The 19655-nt window shown below is 35.5% G+C and overlaps 4 protein-coding genes across 6 annotated transcripts; 2 read left to right on the top strand and 2 right to left on the bottom strand.

The window, feature by feature from the left end:
* The first annotated feature begins 1263 nt into the window (after positions 1-1263).
* Positions 1264-8365, top strand: LOC112511054 (E3 ubiquitin-protein ligase MARCH8). The gene is made up of 7 exons (XM_025116426.1): positions 1264-1585; positions 1728-1813; positions 2003-2149; positions 2660-2762; positions 4734-4846; positions 7428-7552; positions 8021-8365. The coding sequence occupies exons 1-6, from the start codon at positions 1348-1350 to the stop codon at positions 7518-7520; spliced, it is 780 nt and encodes a 259-aa protein (XP_024972194.1). The 5' UTR covers positions 1264-1347; the 3' UTR covers positions 7521-7552; positions 8021-8365.
* Positions 8366-10526: 2161 nt separating this feature from the next.
* On the bottom strand, positions 10527-13486 carry LOC112511469. 3 transcript variants are annotated; one of them, XM_025117098.1, is made up of 9 exons: positions 13202-13486; positions 12240-12497; positions 12018-12120; positions 11617-11696; positions 11460-11537; positions 11265-11356; positions 11080-11191; positions 10853-10978; positions 10527-10780 (listed from the first exon to the last, which is right to left on the bottom strand). In XM_025117098.1, the coding sequence occupies exons 1-9, from the start codon at positions 13433-13435 to the stop codon at positions 10667-10669; spliced, it is 1197 nt and encodes a 398-aa protein (XP_024972866.1). In that variant the 5' UTR covers positions 13436-13486; the 3' UTR covers positions 10527-10666. The 3 variants fall into 3 exon arrangements, with proteins under 3 accessions (XP_024972866.1, XP_024972867.1, XP_024972868.1); XM_025117099.1 differs by having other exon boundaries at positions 12240-12431; XM_025117100.1 differs by having other exon boundaries at positions 12240-12456; positions 13202-13261.
* Positions 13487-13801: 315 nt separating this feature from the next.
* On the top strand, positions 13802-15497 carry LOC112511722 (beta-glucuronosyltransferase GlcAT14B-like). The gene is made up of 4 exons (XM_025117440.1): positions 13802-14486; positions 14551-14629; positions 14707-14825; positions 14906-15497. Exons 1-4 carry the CDS (start codon positions 13982-13984, stop codon positions 15388-15390), a joined length of 1188 nt encoding a protein of 395 aa, XP_024973208.1. The 5' UTR covers positions 13802-13981; the 3' UTR covers positions 15391-15497.
* A 2438-nt stretch (positions 15498-17935) lies between these two features.
* LOC112511007 (B-box zinc finger protein 32-like) lies at positions 17936-18574 on the bottom strand. Its single transcript, XM_025116361.1, has one exon. The coding sequence runs from the start codon at positions 18572-18574 to the stop codon at positions 17936-17938; it is 639 nt and encodes a 212-aa protein (XP_024972129.1).
* Positions 18575-19655: the final 1081 nt, after the last annotated feature.

Raw genomic sequence — 19655 nt, 5'->3', positions numbered from 1 at the left:
AAGAGAGATTTTGGTTTAGTAATGTTGGAATTTTAAGATAATATATGGGTAATTTATGAGATGCATAAAAAAATAAGTTTGGGTTAGCAGATATTTTATTGTAAGTTAAATCCCAAATAAATTTTAGGACTTGTTGACGAGTTACAATTGGGTCTGTCAAAGTTCATGTCATAACTATTTGGAAACTACCTTGGGTGGATTGTTGTGTTACTATAATGCTTATGTGATCTAGTTGGTTGTTGTTTTATTAAAAAAAAAAAAGCGCCCCCGAAAGTAAAAGGTAGAAGAATCAAAGAAAAATAACAACAAAAAGAGTCTGTTTCTTTCCATGTCACCATCTCCTCCAAGAAGTTTGTTCTCTTAAAGACATGCAGGGTAGGGATTCTTCAGGACCATTACATACTCTGCATTTTATTTACTGGGTGGGTTTATAGATGCTATAGAGAAAAATTATGTTGAACTTCCTTTCACCAACTTGGTTCTTATGATATCAAACAATGCATCAAGGAATGTAGGATCTAGTGGGACTGATTTCATACAAGTCATAATTTGCTTGCAGATGACAAGGAGCTTCTACCTGAGACCATGGACTTCTTGTTCAGTTATGCTATTTGTTGTTGGTTTTCATATTGGATCTTGTTTTATAAACATATGATGCTCAATCCATGAATCTCCTTTTCATGGCTGGTAATGTTATTGCCTTCAGTCACTTCTAAATGTGTTATTGTTTTCATCCGTGCTATTACCACAGTGCAATGATTAACCACTGTAGAACTTGATGATTGGACATTTTTTAGACCTACTTGCCATTTACCCCAATCTACTTCAAGCAAAGTTGAGACATCATTAGTGAGGCCTGAACCATTTATCTTCTGGTTTGTAACGTGTTCCTTTCTACAGAATAACTCAAAAAATTTGAGATGGTAATTTAGTGTTCTATATGTATTGGATTTAAGAATGTGTTTTTAGCATAACAGCAACAGAGCCTTACCCAATTTAGGCGATGAACGAGATCCGTCAGAAGCCATAAGTGACCAATCCAAGAAGGGTTACCTGAATGCCTTTTTGAATGCATAGATTTTTTCCCTTCTACTACTTTTATAGGACTTCTTCTAGATTTGGTCTGATTTGGCGTTGCATATCTGTGCATTTGTGATCCTTCAGTTGATTCCAGGACAAGTAGCATTATGCGTTGGCTGTTCAACTGTACTGATGCCGAGGATGAGTCTGTTTGTTTAGTATTGTTATTTGTTTGTAACTTGCAGGATTTGGAGTTTCTGTTGAAATGGTATATAGAAGAAACCTCTTTGCAAGTTGTACTTGGATCCTGATTCTACGTTTCTCAAGATGCAACTAATGTCAAATGACAGTCCAACAGAGGGCTCTTCAGAAACAGAACCCATCTTAAATGTGTCTAAAAGTGCTGAGCGGGCTGACAACTATTCATCTACTTTTGAAATAAGAACTGTAGGTGGCACTGATTGTTCTATAGCTGTTGAAGATTCACAAAATCCAGATGTCAATGAAAACAGTAGCCTGGTAACTTCAGACCAACCGCAGTGCCGCATATGCCTTGATACTGAAGGTCTCGACTGTTTATAAAACTTCAGAGATCTGTTTTTGTTATGATTTCATTGTAACTGAAGTAATTCAACAAAAAGCAATTTTATGGATGTGAATATTGATTCGTAGTCCAATTTTGAGATCCTCTTTTAACTGATTTACAGGAGAAGACTTGATTGCACCATGCCATTGTAGAGGCACCCAGAAATATGTCCACAGGTCGTGTCTTGACAATTGGAGGTCAACCAGGGTAAGCTCTAAAATATGGTTTATTGTACCCTAGTAGCTGAAATCAATATTTATTGTTGCTCTTTATGGAATATTGTGTATTCAAGGTGAGGTTTATCATCGTAATCCTATTCTTGCTATCAATAATCACTAATTCTATCAATTCTTGCTGTGCTGCACAATTACTGATGTCTGTCTACCATCGTTGCAGGAAGGCTTTGCATTCTCCCATTGCACAGAATGTAGGGCAGTGTTTATACTACGTGCAAATGTCCCACATGACCGCTGGTGGTTGAGGTTGAAATTTCAGTTGCTGGTTGCAAGGGATCATGCATTCATTTTCGTCATTGTTCAACTGGTACAAAGGCTATTTTTTTCTATATCATGAATGAACTGTTTTACTGAACCAGTGAGGTGCGGTCCATTGTCATAGGTTGCCAATAGATTCCCCTTCTTATATCATCTTTCTTCTATGATAATGGTTGTTTATCACATAGGCATGTTGACACAATATTCATGACAGACAAACAGTTGATATTGTAACTATGACGCTGGTTCAGTTATATTATTGACCATTTGTCTCTGTGTTGATGGAGTGCTATGTTATTAACCAATTTATGGTTAACATTTTGAGATAACTCTCTGAGTGATAAGTATGGTTACCTGATATCACTACTGAATTAGCTCAATAAAATTTTCTGCCAGTGCTGGTAAGGTGCTTCGCTGCTTCTACATTTACTCACTTGATTAATATGCATGGGCTGATCGGCTACCCTTTATCAGTGCGTATTTCTTGCTAACAGTGGCAATATAGTGTCTCATTACCAACTTGCTCATAACTAGAATTTTGTTTGGAGCCTTTCTACAGATTGTAGCATTCTTAGGCGTGTTGGTCTACAAATTTTATGGAGATGAACTCAGAGAAATGTTTGGATATGAAGAACACCCATATGGTTTTTATACGATGGCTGGTAAGCTCAATTTTTTTTATCTCTTTGCTATTTTTCCAGAACTGAATTACAATTGGAATCACACTGTCACTGTGTCACAGCTTGGTAATGCTAATAACGATGCATTGATGAAGTATTGATTTTACAAAATCATGAGATTTGTGAGAATATGTTGAACCCCCAAGATCCCTTGAGGAGAGAGGGAGGTTCCAACATATCTAGAGGAGAATTCGTCCAAGTCTAGCCTGTGTGAGACTCTAACAAGATTTAATATACTTTTAATCCAATAATGATGTCCAACAATTAGTCAAACTAGGTGAAAGTCAAACCGCCCCAAATGATCATACTTCACAATACCAAATCAACTCCAATGCAGAAATAGACTTAGTTCTCAATAAAAAATGAATACCAATCATCATCATATAGCAATCAATAAATATAGTAGCAAAATAAAGAGAGATAAGAGACGACACCGAGATTTTTGTGGTAACCGAAACAGGAAAAAACCATGGGTGGAGGGGGCCACTGAGAGAAATCCACTATTGAAAGGATGAATTTACAATGCAATACAATGGAGAAAATGGTGCTGGAGTATACAAGTTCATCAATGTTGTTTCCGGGAATAAGCTATATATTTGTATAGTGAAGCAAATAACAAAACAACATAGAAAAGGCGATAAAGCTGGCTGGTCCCCGAAAACGACTTACTGGTAACTTCAAAAGCTTCCTGGCTGCTTGTTGGTTTTTCATACGCGACATATTGGGCAACTTTACAAGTCACATGGAAGTCACAAGTATTGTACTGTAAGTTGTAAGCGACATGTTGAGGGACCTTCCAAGCCGCATTCAAGTAGCGGACACTGTACGGTAGTGTTCCCCCTGTATAGCAACTACGTAGGTGACCTCCAAAATTACCTCAAAGTCGCTTACACCAGATTGAATTTGGGAGTCACAGTGCAAGAGAAAAAATCAACTTTAAGAGAAAAAAGTATTTCTTGCTAATTCAGACCACTATCTGTGTTTAAGTTTTGGCCTGATGCGAAGTGAATTATTATTATCTTTTTGGTAAAAAAAAAGATCTTTTTATAGCCAAAGACACAAGACAATTTGCAAGGCGCATACTCCAAGGTCCCAAGTTAACTAGGCTTAGCAAGATAATAATAATCAGACTGTCACTGTGTCACAGCATGGCCATGCTAATAATGATGCATGGGTGATGCATTAATAACTTTGATAAGATGAGTGACTATGCAAGAGAGAAAAAGGTATTTCTTGCTAACTCAAACCACTACCTTGTGTATAAGTTTTGGCCTGATGTGAAGTGTGTTATTATTTTTATTTTTTGGTGAAGAGATCTTTAATAACCAAACACACAAGACAAGCTGCACGGGCATACATTAAGGTCCCAAATTAACTAGCCTTAGCAAAGCTGAAAATGGAATAAGAATAGAATCTGAAATTCCCCAATTTCCACTCTGAGTAAGCGGTTGACAGGTTTGTGCTTGGCAACATGGGAACCACCAACAATACCACTTATGCCCAATCGAGCTCCTTGATTAACCACCACGTCAACTGCCATAGGCTTTTGCCTGAAAGAATGCATTTGTTTCTTTCTAAAGGCAGTAAAACACTAGGAGGAACGCAGATACCTGAGACTAGCTCTGAAGTACTGATAGTGGTATGTTGGTAAAATCAGGTGATATCCTGACACAATGCTAGATAGGTTATACTATTGAAATATGTCACTTTCCTCAACTTGATATGAGTTCGAGTACTGAAATACCATGTCTTAGTTGAGTGCTGCAGTAACTCAGTTTGCCTCTATTTATTTAATTGGAAACTATTAGTCTCAAGTACCTTGTACCTGTAGATTGTTTGGTTTGCTAGGTTCGTGCATCAACAGGCTATAATTCTAACTCAATCTGTCTTTTTGTATTATTATGCATTTACACTGTTAAGACCTGTTCTAACCTATCATTTGTCTCATTTCAGTCTTAGCAATTGTTTTGGTGGGCTTGCTCTATGGTTTCTTTATAGCCATAATCTGTGGACAGCGAATCAACGAACGCCACTATCACATTCTTGCCAAACAAGAACTGACAAAGGTCAGCTCTTCCATCCCCTAAAATTGATGCATGGTAGAGTGGAAGAGCCCTTACATAGAAATTATAATGGAACACCCATTGGTAAATTTAAGGATAAACAAACTACTAGTACTAGACGAGAAGATTAAATTCAGGACTCACCACGTAGTTAAATGGTTAGGACTGGAAATGGATGCAAATATGGGTCATTTAGTTGATTAAGAGGCTGTTTGGTTGTTTTTCCATCAAGTCCTATATGGATTAAGCTAAATTGTTCTTTGTTTGTTGTGCTGAATAAACAGCCTGAATGACATGAATGCCTATTTTACACCTCAGTCTAGATTAAGCACCATTCAAAATAACTGTTTGATGAAAAGCAAAATCCTTTATTATGTTTTATGCAAAAATGATATAATAAGTTAAAGATAAATTACCAAAAAAATTATTATTTTGATGCAGAATATTTCTAATAAACACCATCCCTCACCAAGAGAGAATTGATTTAAATAATATAACAATTATCTATCAACATCAAATCAAATGCTATACCAAACCAAACTCTCATATCAAACCATCACAAATTTTGTAGTTCTCTTAAAATCTTTGCAATCTCATTAATTGCGATCAACATTTGAATTTTCCCACCAGCGATGTTGGCTATATAAGAATAGTTTAAGCATAGATTCTTGTTAAAACCAATCAAAACAATCATCCATTAATGACCTAACCCAATCGCTTTATGATCTTCATTACTCTCTTCAACTTGTGATGCTGCTGTGGTTTGCTTCTGTTCTGTCTCTACTATTGCAACATCTATATTCCTTTGCTCTGATATCATTCCATCAACATTTGATTCCTGATTAGAACAAAGTTTAAGCACACCACCACATCATCTAATCTTTTACTTATCCAAGTCTGCTAAAAGAAATAAGAACTATCACAAAAAGAGAAGAAAAACAATGTGGATGTCCATGTTCATAGCCTCTTATGAAATTGCAACCAAACAAATTAATGTACTCATAGCTTTCCCACAAACAACAGGTCACTTTGTTGAAATCAAAATCAAACAGAATAGCAATCCCAGGAACAACACACATTATTGCAAGCTCAAATATTAACTGCCCAAAACCGATAATTAGGAGGTTCATGAAACAATACAAGTAGTATTAGTAATCAGATCTTTCCAGTGGGAACAACCCAGCCAAACAACTTTCTTGAGTTCTCTGATCAATGTGAAAAACATACGTTACTAAATAAAACTTTTGCTTATAGGGAATCATGAATCACAACTAAGCCAAACAGCAGAAAACTCAAGCAGCAGCAAACAGAAACGAAGATTAGAACCGTTGGCATATGATATCCTATTTTAACATATGTGCTTAAAAGTAGACTGAAAAAAGCACAATGGGAGACGATAGCCTCACAGGGTGCAGCGTGAAACCATTGTTGTGAAGATGAACTACTTCTGTTGTTTCAACTTTCTCTAACGAATGGCTCAATTAGTGGATCATATCCATGAACTAGTGGCATGTTTAGTAATTATCAACTGTAAATTGGGAATTTTACAGTTCACCAGAGATAGAAGTTAACCAGAATGGAAAGAGGGGAAAGATTCAAAGTAGAGAGAGTAGGGGGGACCTAGATTGTACCTTCTCCTCCATTACAAAAATCAATTAAATAAATATCAAATACTAGGAAAAAGCAATGAGAAATAACCTCATGGATAATCAACGAAAACCAATTTAATAAAGATGAAATGAAATCCATATCCCAACACAAACGGATGTGAAAATACGAAAGAAGTAGGAAAGAAATTGAGTTACCTAATACGTGAGGGTTTATGACTTTCAGGAGTAGAACGAACGAGCGCTGATTTGGATAACAAAGAAGTTAATGGCTTTGTTGCTATTAGTATCAGGGTTCGAGCAGACCAATCTACCATTCCAGAGCCTTCCGTAGGAATGATTTTAGCTTTTTTGAGGTTTTGAAGTATTGTTAATTCTAGCTTCGTACCCTCAAGTAGATCTTCGTTATCTGAATTACAACGGATATGAAGGAATTTGAGCCCTCCAATCCTCCTGCAAGAGAGTAAGCACCTGTGAATGAAATAAAAGCCTGGCTATACAAGTCAAGTAGAGTCCTTTACCAGTTCTGTTTACCTCCTATTTATAGTTTGAGCTTGATGTTGTTTTACTCTTAAGATGCTAACGACTCTCTGCTAGACTTGGATTAAGGTCCCATGAAGTTGTTCCATGTTTTATGGTCAAGCTGCGGTGCTCATGTAGAGTCAATTGCTTCCAGCAGTGCCTAAGGTCCTCAGTTTGGGTTGGGTCCCTTTGCTGACTTGTTTGGACCTTTGTTTGATCAAGACTTTTAGCCTGCTTTTCCTGGATCTCGGCCTCATGTGTGTAGTTCATACCTTGTTGGGGTATCTTATCCTAACAGTTAAAGCCATATCTTTTGAGTTATCTAACAATCTTGATGCCCTTGTGCTGGAAATGATTGTTATAACTGATGTGCTTTGTATTTGTCCTCATGTTCTATTTCTTTTTCTTGACCCTCTTTTGAGTTTATACTGATCAAACTTGATTGTTTTTACCAGGAATACATTGTAGAAGACAGAGAAGTAAACAAGGATGTTGCTGAACTTGACCCCAGCCATGTTACAGAGCTAAGAATGTTGGGTCTATATTGAGATAGCAATGCACAAATATGTTCGGATATATGGTAAGCTCCATCTTAAGCATTTGTTGGCATGTCTTTTCTGTTTGCAAGTGATTCAGCAATCCTAGTTACCTTGAAGGAAAGATAGAGACAAGGTTAGTCTCACCTCTAGGTGTTGTTCTGAGGTGATTCAATATGACATATTGGCTTGGAATTTGTATTATGTAGTAGAGAAACTATCCCTATTTGACAGTGTCAAAGGAGCATCATTTTTCTCTTTAAGACGTCTCCTTGTTACCTTTGGCATCCATGAGGAGCTCTTGTTTGCATTTTTGTTTCTTTCACTTGAGATAGTTACTTGCTCATGGTGTGCTTAAATATTTCTGTCAACATGCCAAAAAAAAATAAGGCAAAGACGGTTCCTCCAATTTCCTGTTTGAGGGCCTGAAAACTTGTTTTTCCTTTTTTAAGAGTGTTGTTATTTTATAATTTGGTTTAGTTCCTGATAAGTATGAATCATTTTCTTGCCAGGTGTAGGTTGCAATTGATAGTTAGGTGGTGGTGGTGGAGTGAAGCTGTTACTGTGGTTGCATTGATGAGCAAATAAAGCATATGGGGTTTGGGTGTATATTAATTGTTGTGGATTGAGGGATATGTATTAATTTTGACAATCACACGTATGTACAGTCACAAATACGATCCGGCCCCTAATGGCTAATAGTACCTAATGTGTATATGCTGTTTGTGTTTTGTTTAGCGTGGGGGAATTGAAGGAAGAGCTGGCTTGTTTGATTGTTAGTTAGGGATTACTTTAATTGCTAAATTATTGTTGTTATGTTTATGTTTTTCTGGCTTGATTTATTAATTTTGGTGTTTATATACAATATGGTCATTGAATGAAGTTATGTTTGCAATTCCATTATGAGGTTGGCATGCATTTAGTGTTATAAAACAAGTTTCAATAGTAAACTATCTTTGAAAACAAATAACACAACGATAACCTATCTGGTTAATGTATAAATTCACAACAGCACAAAAATTGGTACTGTGATACAAATCAGAAAGTAAAAATTGGAAGGAACACAAAGATTTACGTGGTTTCGCATTAGCTTACATCCACTAAGCAGTAGGGACAAATTTACTATCTAATTGTGGAGATCACAAAGATTCACAAACTCACTTTCACACAACAATTTGCTCCATCTCTTTCTTAGAAAAACCACATGTCTTTTTCTTTTTATTTGTAACTGTCTTGCAATTACTTAATGTTGTTCTATTAATTAGCAATTGATTATTGCAATTACTTACTGCTGATCTATTAAAAGTTGTCTAGTGACCTTTACCGGATTGTGTATATATCGACTCACTACACCGATAGCTTGGGCAATATCTGAGCGAGAACAAACCATGATATACATTAAATTAACCCACCAACAAGATTAGCAAATGGAATATCATCCATCTCTTTCCTTTTTTTCTTCTGATTTAGGACAAGATTTTACACTAAGTTAAAAATGGGCCGCAAGAGGAGTACTTACAAATTTTATTGCAGCACCAACATTAAACCCTAGCAACAACTTTTCCAAGCATTGTTTTTGAGTAATTTCTATCCCAATAATCATTTTGGCCTCACCAAGATCCTCTATCTCAAAATGATACTTTTAATTATAATAAAATGTATTTTTAAAGTATATTTGAATGACCCAATTATAAATTTTATAATGTATTAAATAAATCTACTATTAGAACCATTAAAAAAATTAATGGTTGGGACCAGATCATCATAACCGGTTATAGGAATGCTTAACCGGGCTCATCATTTTCGACGGGGACCGGTTATGACCGACACTGGTGAGGCACATGACCGGTAAGGACCGGTCTGGCCCAGCCCAGACGGGCCATCACTACTCTAGCCTCCGGCGAGTAAAAGAAAACCGGAGAGGGTTAGGGTTTCAGCGAGTCATCAATGGCGATGAGGCAAATTTTCCACGAGATCAGGGGGATGAAGGTGAAAGACGTGTCGGATCACGTTAAGCCGTTGGTCATAATGAGCAACTTGAGGACGTCTATTCAGAGAACAATGGATAATTATCATGCCAAAAACTTTCAAAGTGACTCCATCCAGCCTCTATATCATGTTTGCTTCGGTGGCATGATCTTGTCCTACCTCGTTGCTCTTCCAGAGGAGCGTCGTCACCTCGAACATCAGCAGCATGGCGGCCATTGAGATGCACGCATCTTAACCAAAGGTTGGTTCTATCATTGATTGCTCGATTTATCTTTGGCTCTTGTGGCATAGGGGTTTATCAAATGTTTCATTGGTTTGCTACAAGTATATTTTCACTTTATCTCTCCTCTTTGAGGTTCATAAAAATATGTACTGACATGACACCTGAACAAGAAGGCCCCCTGCATATACATTATGTTCTGAACTCTATTGAATTTGATGTGAAGTATATTTGATTTATAAATTCTAATAAATTAATATTGTCACTCTTTTCCTAGGAATATGTGAATTATTTCCCGGGTGCTACTTTCATGATATTTGCTTAAACATGTATATCAAGTTATTTAACTTAACTGAGCATGAAACAGCTTAATAAGATATATATATATATATATATATATATATATATATATATAAAGCATAATATCTTTTTGGACTAACAAAAACATATTGGACATTTGCTAAAAATAACCCAAAGGATAATTAATTAATTAATTAATTATTGGTGGAAATGAAGTGAGGGCGTGGGCTTAAGTTTTATTTTGCCAGAAATGAGCGCATGTTGTCCTTGTATTATTAGCTAGCTTTGGTTGGTACTTGGTAGTAGTCGTCTTGGTTTCAGTCTGTTTGTAGTTCTAGTTGGTGATTGTGAATGTTAAGAAATTGATTTATGAAAAAATTAGTTAAAATTTATTTGTTTGCTTCAATGGAGAAAAAGTGTGATGTTTCTTAAGCTTAATTAGTGGTTATAATGATTCCATTGTCATGTATGGCATCATTCCGCAGGATACTAAACACTTAAACAATTAACTCAACTAACAGTAATATATCATCATCATCATCATCATTCACATTTCACAGTGAGAAGGAATTAGGAATACATGGAGTTGGACTTTCTTTTTCTTTCCTATTTTTTATTTACTTCTATTAGTAAACAAAAGCAATTGGCCTCAAAAATTGTCCAAGCCACGACCTCTGTGAATAAAGTTCCACAGTGCTGTTTTGGCTTCCTCAAGCGTTTCAACCCCATGACCTTCTTCGAATGCTAACCTCTGTATGTTAAACTGCCACATACATACATACATACATATTACACCTATTAGCTTTAAAACAAAAAACAAAACTTCACTACTTACCTGTGCCCCTTGACGCACTCTAACATCTGTTCCCTTGCTGTCTATTGATATGAGTGCCGCATCATCAACCTCTGTTTCCAGTGATAACAGCTCTTTCAGGGGCTTTGAGAATATTGCATTCAGCTCCTRCCAAGTAATACATACATACATTTTCCATCATCTGCTTATCAGACAKCAGTTTTCATGTCAACCAAACCGAACCAAACCAAACCAAATCTCAAACTCACCTTCAGGTTCTGCTCACCTCCATCCACAACAATCTTGTCAGGTCGAAGAGCCTCGTATTCCTTTACATTAACCCAAGCAACTGTCCCAAAACCTCCAATAAAATATATATCACTGCTTCAAACAAACATACAACACTAAGTTAAGGCCTGTCTCTCAATCTTCATGTCATTGTACAAAATCAAACCTTATATTYTGCATCCTAAAGTAGTAAAAGTTTCCCCATTGCTGCGAAGGCCCCTGTTGATGTTTTGCTATATACTGCTTATGAGCCCATTCCTACAAGACAAAACCACAATCAAATTCTTTTTGCAAGCAAGAATGGCCCAAATCATCACACAAAACATATCTACTCCTACACCTTAATATTTTAATAAACAACCTGTTGATCTTCCGGAAGGGGAAAAACATCTCCAAAAATAGTAACTCTTGCATTTGATAAGCCATTCCATCCAGGTATCTACAAAGACAACTTTTAAAAGTAAGGTATCTACATCCAACTCAAAAGATGATTAATTTGTGCAACAAAGCATACTAACCTGCACCACCAATGTACACCTTGGGTCAGCTAACAAGTTCCTCGTGTGTATAGCTAATGGAGAAAAAGAAAATATTGGATCTGCAAGTGGAATAAGATAAAATCGCTTGAATCACAAATGATACAACTCAACTCAACTCAACTCAACTCAACTCAATATAAGACACATCTAACCAGGAATTTGCAACATATTTCATCCCAAGTCTAAGAAAGTATATAGGAAAAGGATTTGGATAGACAGATGGACAATGAAAACTTATGATCTGATAACACCCGCCAGAAGTTTTCTAGTCCTTCAAAAGCTTTTACTTGAAATATATTTTTTCATCAGCAGAGTGGATAAAAGCAGGTAGGAAGAGATGAAACTCGAGTATTCTAAAATCAATGAGTTGAGCAACTTACGCCCCATTGCATCTGGTGCAAAGTCTACCAGTGAACCAAATGGGTAACCTTCACGTCGATGGTGCATCCGAGACATTACAGTGCACAAGTGAGCAAACCTGGCCTTAAGTTAAAAATAGTGAAAAAAGATAAGAATTCTCGAAGGAGATACAGTACACAACAAAGAAGTTGGGAAAAGGATTGGATCAGCCCATACTAACAAACAACAGAGCATCTGTTCACCTGTTCCATCAGATTGCGTACTGCCAAGGCTGGTCTAGGCAAGTCATGAACAGAGGTAGCACTCTGCACGCCCCCAGATATTGGGGTTCTGAAGAGCCCAGCCCTAGTGCCTCCCCCACTTGTGGTGGTAGGTGTCACCATATCTGATATGATATTAACCTTCTCAACGCTATGAGTTTGATCCGACTTATCCTTCAGAAAATGTGAGAAGCCATCACTACAAATCTTGAGCATCCGTTTGAAGTATCCATTCATAAGCTACATCACATGAAAAGGATTTGTACTCTTTTTCATTCAACTTGTACTTAGTTACCATATGTTTTGGTCGCTGTCTCACTAGGAGATATTCATACCAGGATTTCTTTGGATATCACATATTCACATGTCATCAACTCTTTGAACAAATACACAACCATGGTACGCATATTCTCAAGGACCTTGGAATTTGTTAAAACAGTTTCCTAATGGCCTTCAGGGAAGCGCCTAAAACATAATTATTTCAATCTATGCATGACCACTAGTGCAATAAGAGCTTCTTTTTCTTTGTTTGTTTTTTCTTTAAGCATTTGGGATTGAATGAAGAGTTTTAAGCGTTGAACTATGAAGCCATGACAACAAAGTATCTATTGTTGAACTAAAAAGGATTTGTGTTCTTCCACTCAAGTCGTACATGTTGCATCTCCTGAAAGGTTTACTTATGCAATTTTGGAGGACCATGGGAATTGTTATAAACTGTATAGTGGGAAGCCTTGAGAAAATAATTTCTTTCGAGTGCTAAAATAGGTCTTGTGTCTCTGCAGAAAGTCTCCAACTTTTAGCATTACAACCTTGAGCCATAAAAGGCGAGCTTCTGGTTAAAATAAAAGAGACATAAAAAGAATCACTTTCTTGTTTTATCAATTCTCTACATTCTTTCTTAAGCAGACAGCAGAAATGAAAAGAAAAGAGATATGAGTTGATACCAGAGAAGTAGATGGAGGAAGCAAGGTAAAGCCATTCTCAAGAAGTGGTTGGTCATCATCTTGGGCGTCGCCTGAAACTTGGCGAGCAACAGCGGTAAGAATTCGAGATCCAAATCCGGAAAGCGCGGTTTTGGGAAAGCACAATTTAGTTCTACAGGAGGTAGGGGACGACTGAATAAGAGAGCGCGTCTCTTGAAAAGTGGGTATGAAGGCAGAGCTTGAAATAGCTTCCATGTTTTTCTAAAACTTATGATAAATAACAATTTTGGGGAGGGTTGGAGAAGACAAAGATCCCAAAGGGGGTTGTGAAGAGAAAAAGCAGGAAAGATTGTTAGAAAAAGGAAGAAATACCGTTTAACCTATTCCGTACGTACTAAGGGACTTTTTGGGCCAGGCTTTGCTTTGGACATTAAGAATGATTAGTAGTAATAGTAATCCTCAAGATTCCATGACCTAATTCAAAATATCATCTTGTTGGTTTGCCTTTTGTAAAATTAAAACTTGCACATTTTCTTAATTATTACAACTTGAACAAAAAATCACTTGCTTTTTTCATTTATTTATGTTAAAGCCTCTCTCTCTCTCTCTTTAACCGTGGTTGGTCCATCTCCATCCTCCCTATTTGACATCTCTTCCATGCTAGTGCTAGGAGTAATCTTTACTCCATCTTTCAAACCCTAGCTACCCCTTTTAACTCTATCAGGCTGCTACAATCCATCGATCTCCTGAATATTCTCCTAATATTAATCAGCTAGCAAACTAATTACATAACCCAGCCAGATGATGAAACTTGAATCTTTCAAGTTTTTGGCGTCGTTTGCGACTTTATTATTATTGGTCGTTGGAGCATCATATTTGCAACATGGATACCCAACAACAAAAACAAAGTTAGATTGGGATGGGAAGAGAGTAACAGTGGCATCAAAGAGGGCAGGTGAGCCTCCAGTGCTGGCTTACTGGATTCATGGATCCAGTGGAGATGGTGAAAGGATAATGAGGGTGTTGAAGGCTAGCTACCATCCCAGAAATCAGTACCTTTTGCTACTGGATGCGTCTTCCAGCTCAGATGAGAGGAGGAATCTGGCACTTTCTGTCCAATCCAACCCCTTGTTTGCTGTTTTTAACAATGTCAACGTAGTTGGCAGGAGCTATGCCGTTAACCAGATGGGAGGATCTGGTCTTGCTGCCTTGCTCCATGCCTCGGCGTTGCTTCTCAAAATCAGTACAACCTGGGATTGGTTCATCACACTGGGTGCCTCTGATTACCCACTCATGACTCAGGATGGTACTGATTAATTAATTACTACCTTCCTGAATAATATAAGTTACTTATTAATTGTTGACTGCAGATATCCTCCACGCTTTTACATTGTTGCCCAGGGACCTCAACTTTATACATTTCGCAAACAATACCAGCGGCTCAAATGAGTAACTTACTTGTCTCTCTGTTTGTCATTTAAAAGTTTCTTCATTAACTCCGTTTGAAGTATATGGTAATTAATTAGGAACACTGAGCGAGTTAAGCAAGTGGTTGTTGATCCTAGCATCTATAACAGAAAAGACAGTCCCATTTTCTATGCTAGAGAGACTAGAGATGCACCAAACACGTTCAAGATTGTAGCAGGTATATCTAGAATGACAATTGTTTCATCAACCAATACCAACCAACCAAAATTTAAATCTAAATTGATGGGATGCTCGCAGGTTCCCCCTGGGTGATCCTAAGCCGATCGTTGGTAGAATTTGTTGTAAAAGGATGGGACAATTTCCCTAGGAAACTGCTCATGTACATGAGCAATGTAGCATCTCCTCTAGAATTCTACTTCCAAACAGTCATCTGTAACTCACCTAGTTTTCAGAACACGACGGTTGACAATGATTTGAGATACTTTATGAGTAAAAACGAGAGTTTAGAGGGCCTCAACTACAAAATGGTTGGAAATTTCAAGAAAGAAGATGATCATGTGCTGATGCAGGAGGTGGACAAGAAGATATTAAAGCGCTCAGGGAATGGGGTTGTGCCTGGAAAATGGTGTTTCTGGAGGAATGATAGCAGGGTTGATGATGATGGCAATTGGGACATAAACTCAGTTGAGGCAACACCTCGAGGAGTAAAGATGGGGGCAACATTGTCCAGGCTTGCTACTCAAACACATATAATAACATGTCCAACCATACTTAATAATTAATTAGCTTCAATTCTCATCTTGCATTGGTAGGTAGTTGAACAATATTCTGAAAAGCAAACAGATAATAGAGAGTGAGTTGGAATGAATTAAGATATGAAATGAACGCCAACGTCAACGTCAACGTCAACGTCAACGTCAACGCCATCCATTGTTGTTGCACTGTTGAACTATTCCTCTTGTTTTTTTTTTTTTTTGTCTCTGAGATATTTTCACCAAAAACTTGAAGGGAAGCATATTCAATATTCTTATAATTAGTGGATTAAATAAACAAATGGTTGAAATCCCCTTTCCTAATTCATTTCATTTCATGTCACATATTATGATATATGTATGTAATTAGAAATCTTGTTCATCTATGTCGTCTGTTCATGAATCAATATTATTAAAGGAAGGAAAGAGAAGGTGGTTGTGAACACATAAACGATGATTGGTGTTGAGTTTGTGAAGGAGATGGTGGGAGGGGCCACTCTTGTTTCTTTCTTTCTTGTTTTGTCAATTCATCCCAACACCATTACATATATATATATATATACACCAGACGAGTACTCGTCCAATGCATCGAGATACATCTTGATTTTAATATTTCATTTTGTTCTTTATCTCAGTCAATCTTATAATATGGTCTTATGTTATTTTGAGAAAACGATGATATTTTTATTTTTGAATAAAATATAAGTTTGAATATATCATAAAAATTTAACAAAAATATATCGATATTAGTATCAAATTAACTATTTAAAATTCTTCATTTTTTTGTATGATTTTTTAGTATGATTTTATAATTTAATTTTTTTATAATTTAATTTAGCTACAATAACGAAGTAATTTATATTTGGTTTAATAATATAATTTTATTATAAAGATAATAATTATTTATTTTGTTAGAACTCGATAATTATTCTAATTATATTTTAAATTTTTTATATTTTAAAATGAGATGTTTATCATCTATTTGATTATGTTTATCTGCAGCTAGTTATCAGAATTCAAACATCGAGTTTTAATAAGTTGTACTTACGCATAATTTACTGGTAATCTTGAATTTTAAATAATATGCATCAATATACAGTACTTTATGCATAACAAAAATATATCGATATTCGTATCAAACTAACTATTTAAAATTCCTCATTTTTTGTGTAATTTTTBAATTCAATTTTTTTATTATAATTTAATTTAGGTACAATAACGAATTAATTTATATTTGGTTTAATAATATAATTTTCTTATAAAGATCATAATTAATTATTTTGTTAGAATTCGATAATTATCYCAATTATATTTTARATCTTTTAGATTTTAAAATAAAATGTTTATCMTCTATTTGATTATGTTTATMAACAAAATGTTATATGAATTCAAACACTTTGGTGTTCATAAAAGACGAAGAAACGTAATGGCAATCAAACACAAAAATAGTAAATTTAACACAAAAAACCACATATACATACCATCAACCACATGTATTAATAAGAAGTGCTTCAACAAATCAAACCTTGACTTCCAAAACTACCAAACAATCCAAGAACTCAAAGCGGGTATCAAGAAGATATCTAAAAAAACGTATATGTATGTATATACACATAACTTGGAGAGTAGCTTGTGCGAAGATGAATTAAAATTTGTATATTTAGCAACTGRAATTCTCTTTTTTATAATACAATATGATATATAACAAAATCTGTTGGCGATGAAATCGGATAGRGATGAAATCGTTTAGGGAGGGAATTGGGTTTCTGTTAGCGATGAAATAGGATAGAGATGAAATCGGATATGGATGAAAGGGTTTAGGGATGGCTTTAATAGGTTGTACCATTAGCAACAAATGTTGTCTTTAAGAGTTTTAATCAAATGCTTTATAAGATAGTATAGATATAAATATTCAGTGAAATTAAACCTACTCCAACTATCATTCAATTCTAACCCACACATGGAATTCCTTTTTCAATTTTCCCAAATAAATTATACTTAATTATTTTCTTCAAACAATAATTAAACCACAAATCTTAATTAAATATCTCATGCTTAATTTTCTATAAAACAATTTTCAATGATCCTTGATCAACATATATATATRTATGTATGAAAAAATAATTTAATTATTGTAAATAGTATTTGTTAATTATGCATTACATTCATATAAGAGTTTCTTACTCATAATAATAAATTAGTATTGTTAATTATGCATTACATTCATATAATAAGAGTTTCTTACTCATAATAATAAATTAGTAAACTAATGGTTCCAAAGACAGTTAAACTATTTGATTAAAACACATGCTTATTACGACAAATTAACTAATTATGATGCATCAAACATCGGATATGATAGATATATATATAGATTGAAAAAAAAGAGAGAAAATATGATTAATTAAATACGTAATACAAGTCCAACGATTGATAAAAAAATCAGAAATCTTTATAACGATATATATATAGTGGCTATAAATAATTAAATCCACCCTCAGGCTCAGGTAGCTAGCTAGGAAATTATTACTAGCCATGCCTAACTAATTCCTGAAAACTTGTATTACTAAGCTGGCTAGCTTTCAGCCCAGCCCTCCTCCACCTCCACCTCCACCTCCACCTGATGACGATGTTGCTGGTTCATGATTTTCAAGAGTTTTGATTGGGCAAGCATTATTGACTTAGCTGGTACCCCGGAGATCTCCTCTAGTCTCTTCACCAACATTCTTATCTCGTTATTTTCATCCTCCTTCAACAGTAGTAGTACCCCCAACCAAAGGGAAGCTGCCAAACCCAGGCGGTATGGCCATACTAACCCCCACGACGCCTCAAAAGCATGTTTCGCCACCTCTATCACCTCTATCCCTAACCCCAGCTTTCTACACCAATTTACCAACACATCCCTCGTCTTCCAGTCAGATATTAATGCCTTATTATTAGCCTTAGCCTTAGCCTTTGCCTTTGTACTAGTACTACTAATATATATATGACTCTTGGTGRTAGAGGAGGAGGAGGATGAACAAGTAGAGGAAGAAGAAGATTTGCAGAGAGAAAGGCGGATGTGGCGAGCAACAAGGAAGTTGGCGGAGTGAACTTGAGAATCACAATCAGAGCAAAGGAAAGCAGAGTCGGAAGAACAGTAGAAAGAAGGTTGGTGATGATGGCAGAGGTCACAAAGGCTTCCTCTTCCACTTAATAACGATTTCATATTCATCGATGCATGCCCATATATCACAAACCAGAGATAGAGATATAGGAAGCAGAGGGAGATTAGTTATATATATATATATAGACAGAGAGAGAGAGAGAGAGAGAGAGAGAAACTGGTGGCTGGCAGAGGCCAAAAGTACAATAATAATAGTAGTAGCAATGCAATGCAATGTCTGTGGTTAATATATGATCAACGTTCCCAATACTTTGTATGCACAAATGTAATGTGGTGAATGAATGACTGAAAGCAAACACAAGATGAAAATGAGGATAGGATTAATTTATATATATATATATATATATATATATATATGTAAGGAGTTTGGACATGTGGCTAGGAGAATGAGAAAACACGTGTCAGGTCTTTAATTACTACTACTTTCCCACATCGATCATATCATAATTTAAGTCTAAAACAAACACAGTTCATAAACATTTCTTCTTTTTCATTTATAACCCTGGATTCAACATGCATTCACAACCATTCATCCCTAATTAATACTTCAATTCTTTTGCATCACACATAACAACCAACAATTAATTGGTTTACAAAGTATTGAGAAACGAGATGAATTTTGTATTTAATTGATGTTGATATTTTATTAAGTAAGGAAGGAAGTATGTGATGTGTTGATTATATAAATTAAATTGTTGTATATGAGAATTTGGTTTATTAATTTATTATAAGATGAAATGAAAAGGAAGATGGGAGGTAGGAGTCGAATTTGCATGTAAAGACCAGTTCTTTGTTTGCTTGTGACTTGTTCCACATTTCTTTTTTATGGCTCTATATATATACTGCTCGGAACATTTCAACTTATTCGTCAACATTGACCTTTTACACACACACACACACACTTAAAAACAATATTTTATGAATAATTTAATGGTTTTTAATCAATTTTTGGTTTCTAATTCAACTTTCCTACCCATTCATTCTCTCTCTCTCTCTCTCTCTATATATATATATATATATATATACTAGAAGAGTATTGGCGTAATGCAACGAGATACATTTTGATTTTAATATTCTATAATATGATTTTATGTGTTTTTAATAAAGTAATAATAATTTTATTTTTGAA

Source organism: Cynara cardunculus (assembly GCF_001531365.2).
Source record: "Cynara cardunculus var. scolymus isolate 2C chromosome LG 4, CcrdV1, whole genome shotgun sequence".
NCBI lineage: Eukaryota > Viridiplantae > Streptophyta > Magnoliopsida > Asterales > Asteraceae > Cynara > Cynara cardunculus.
The sequence above is the reverse complement of the archived record's forward strand: the minus strand, read 5'-3'. Positions and strand labels throughout refer to the sequence as shown.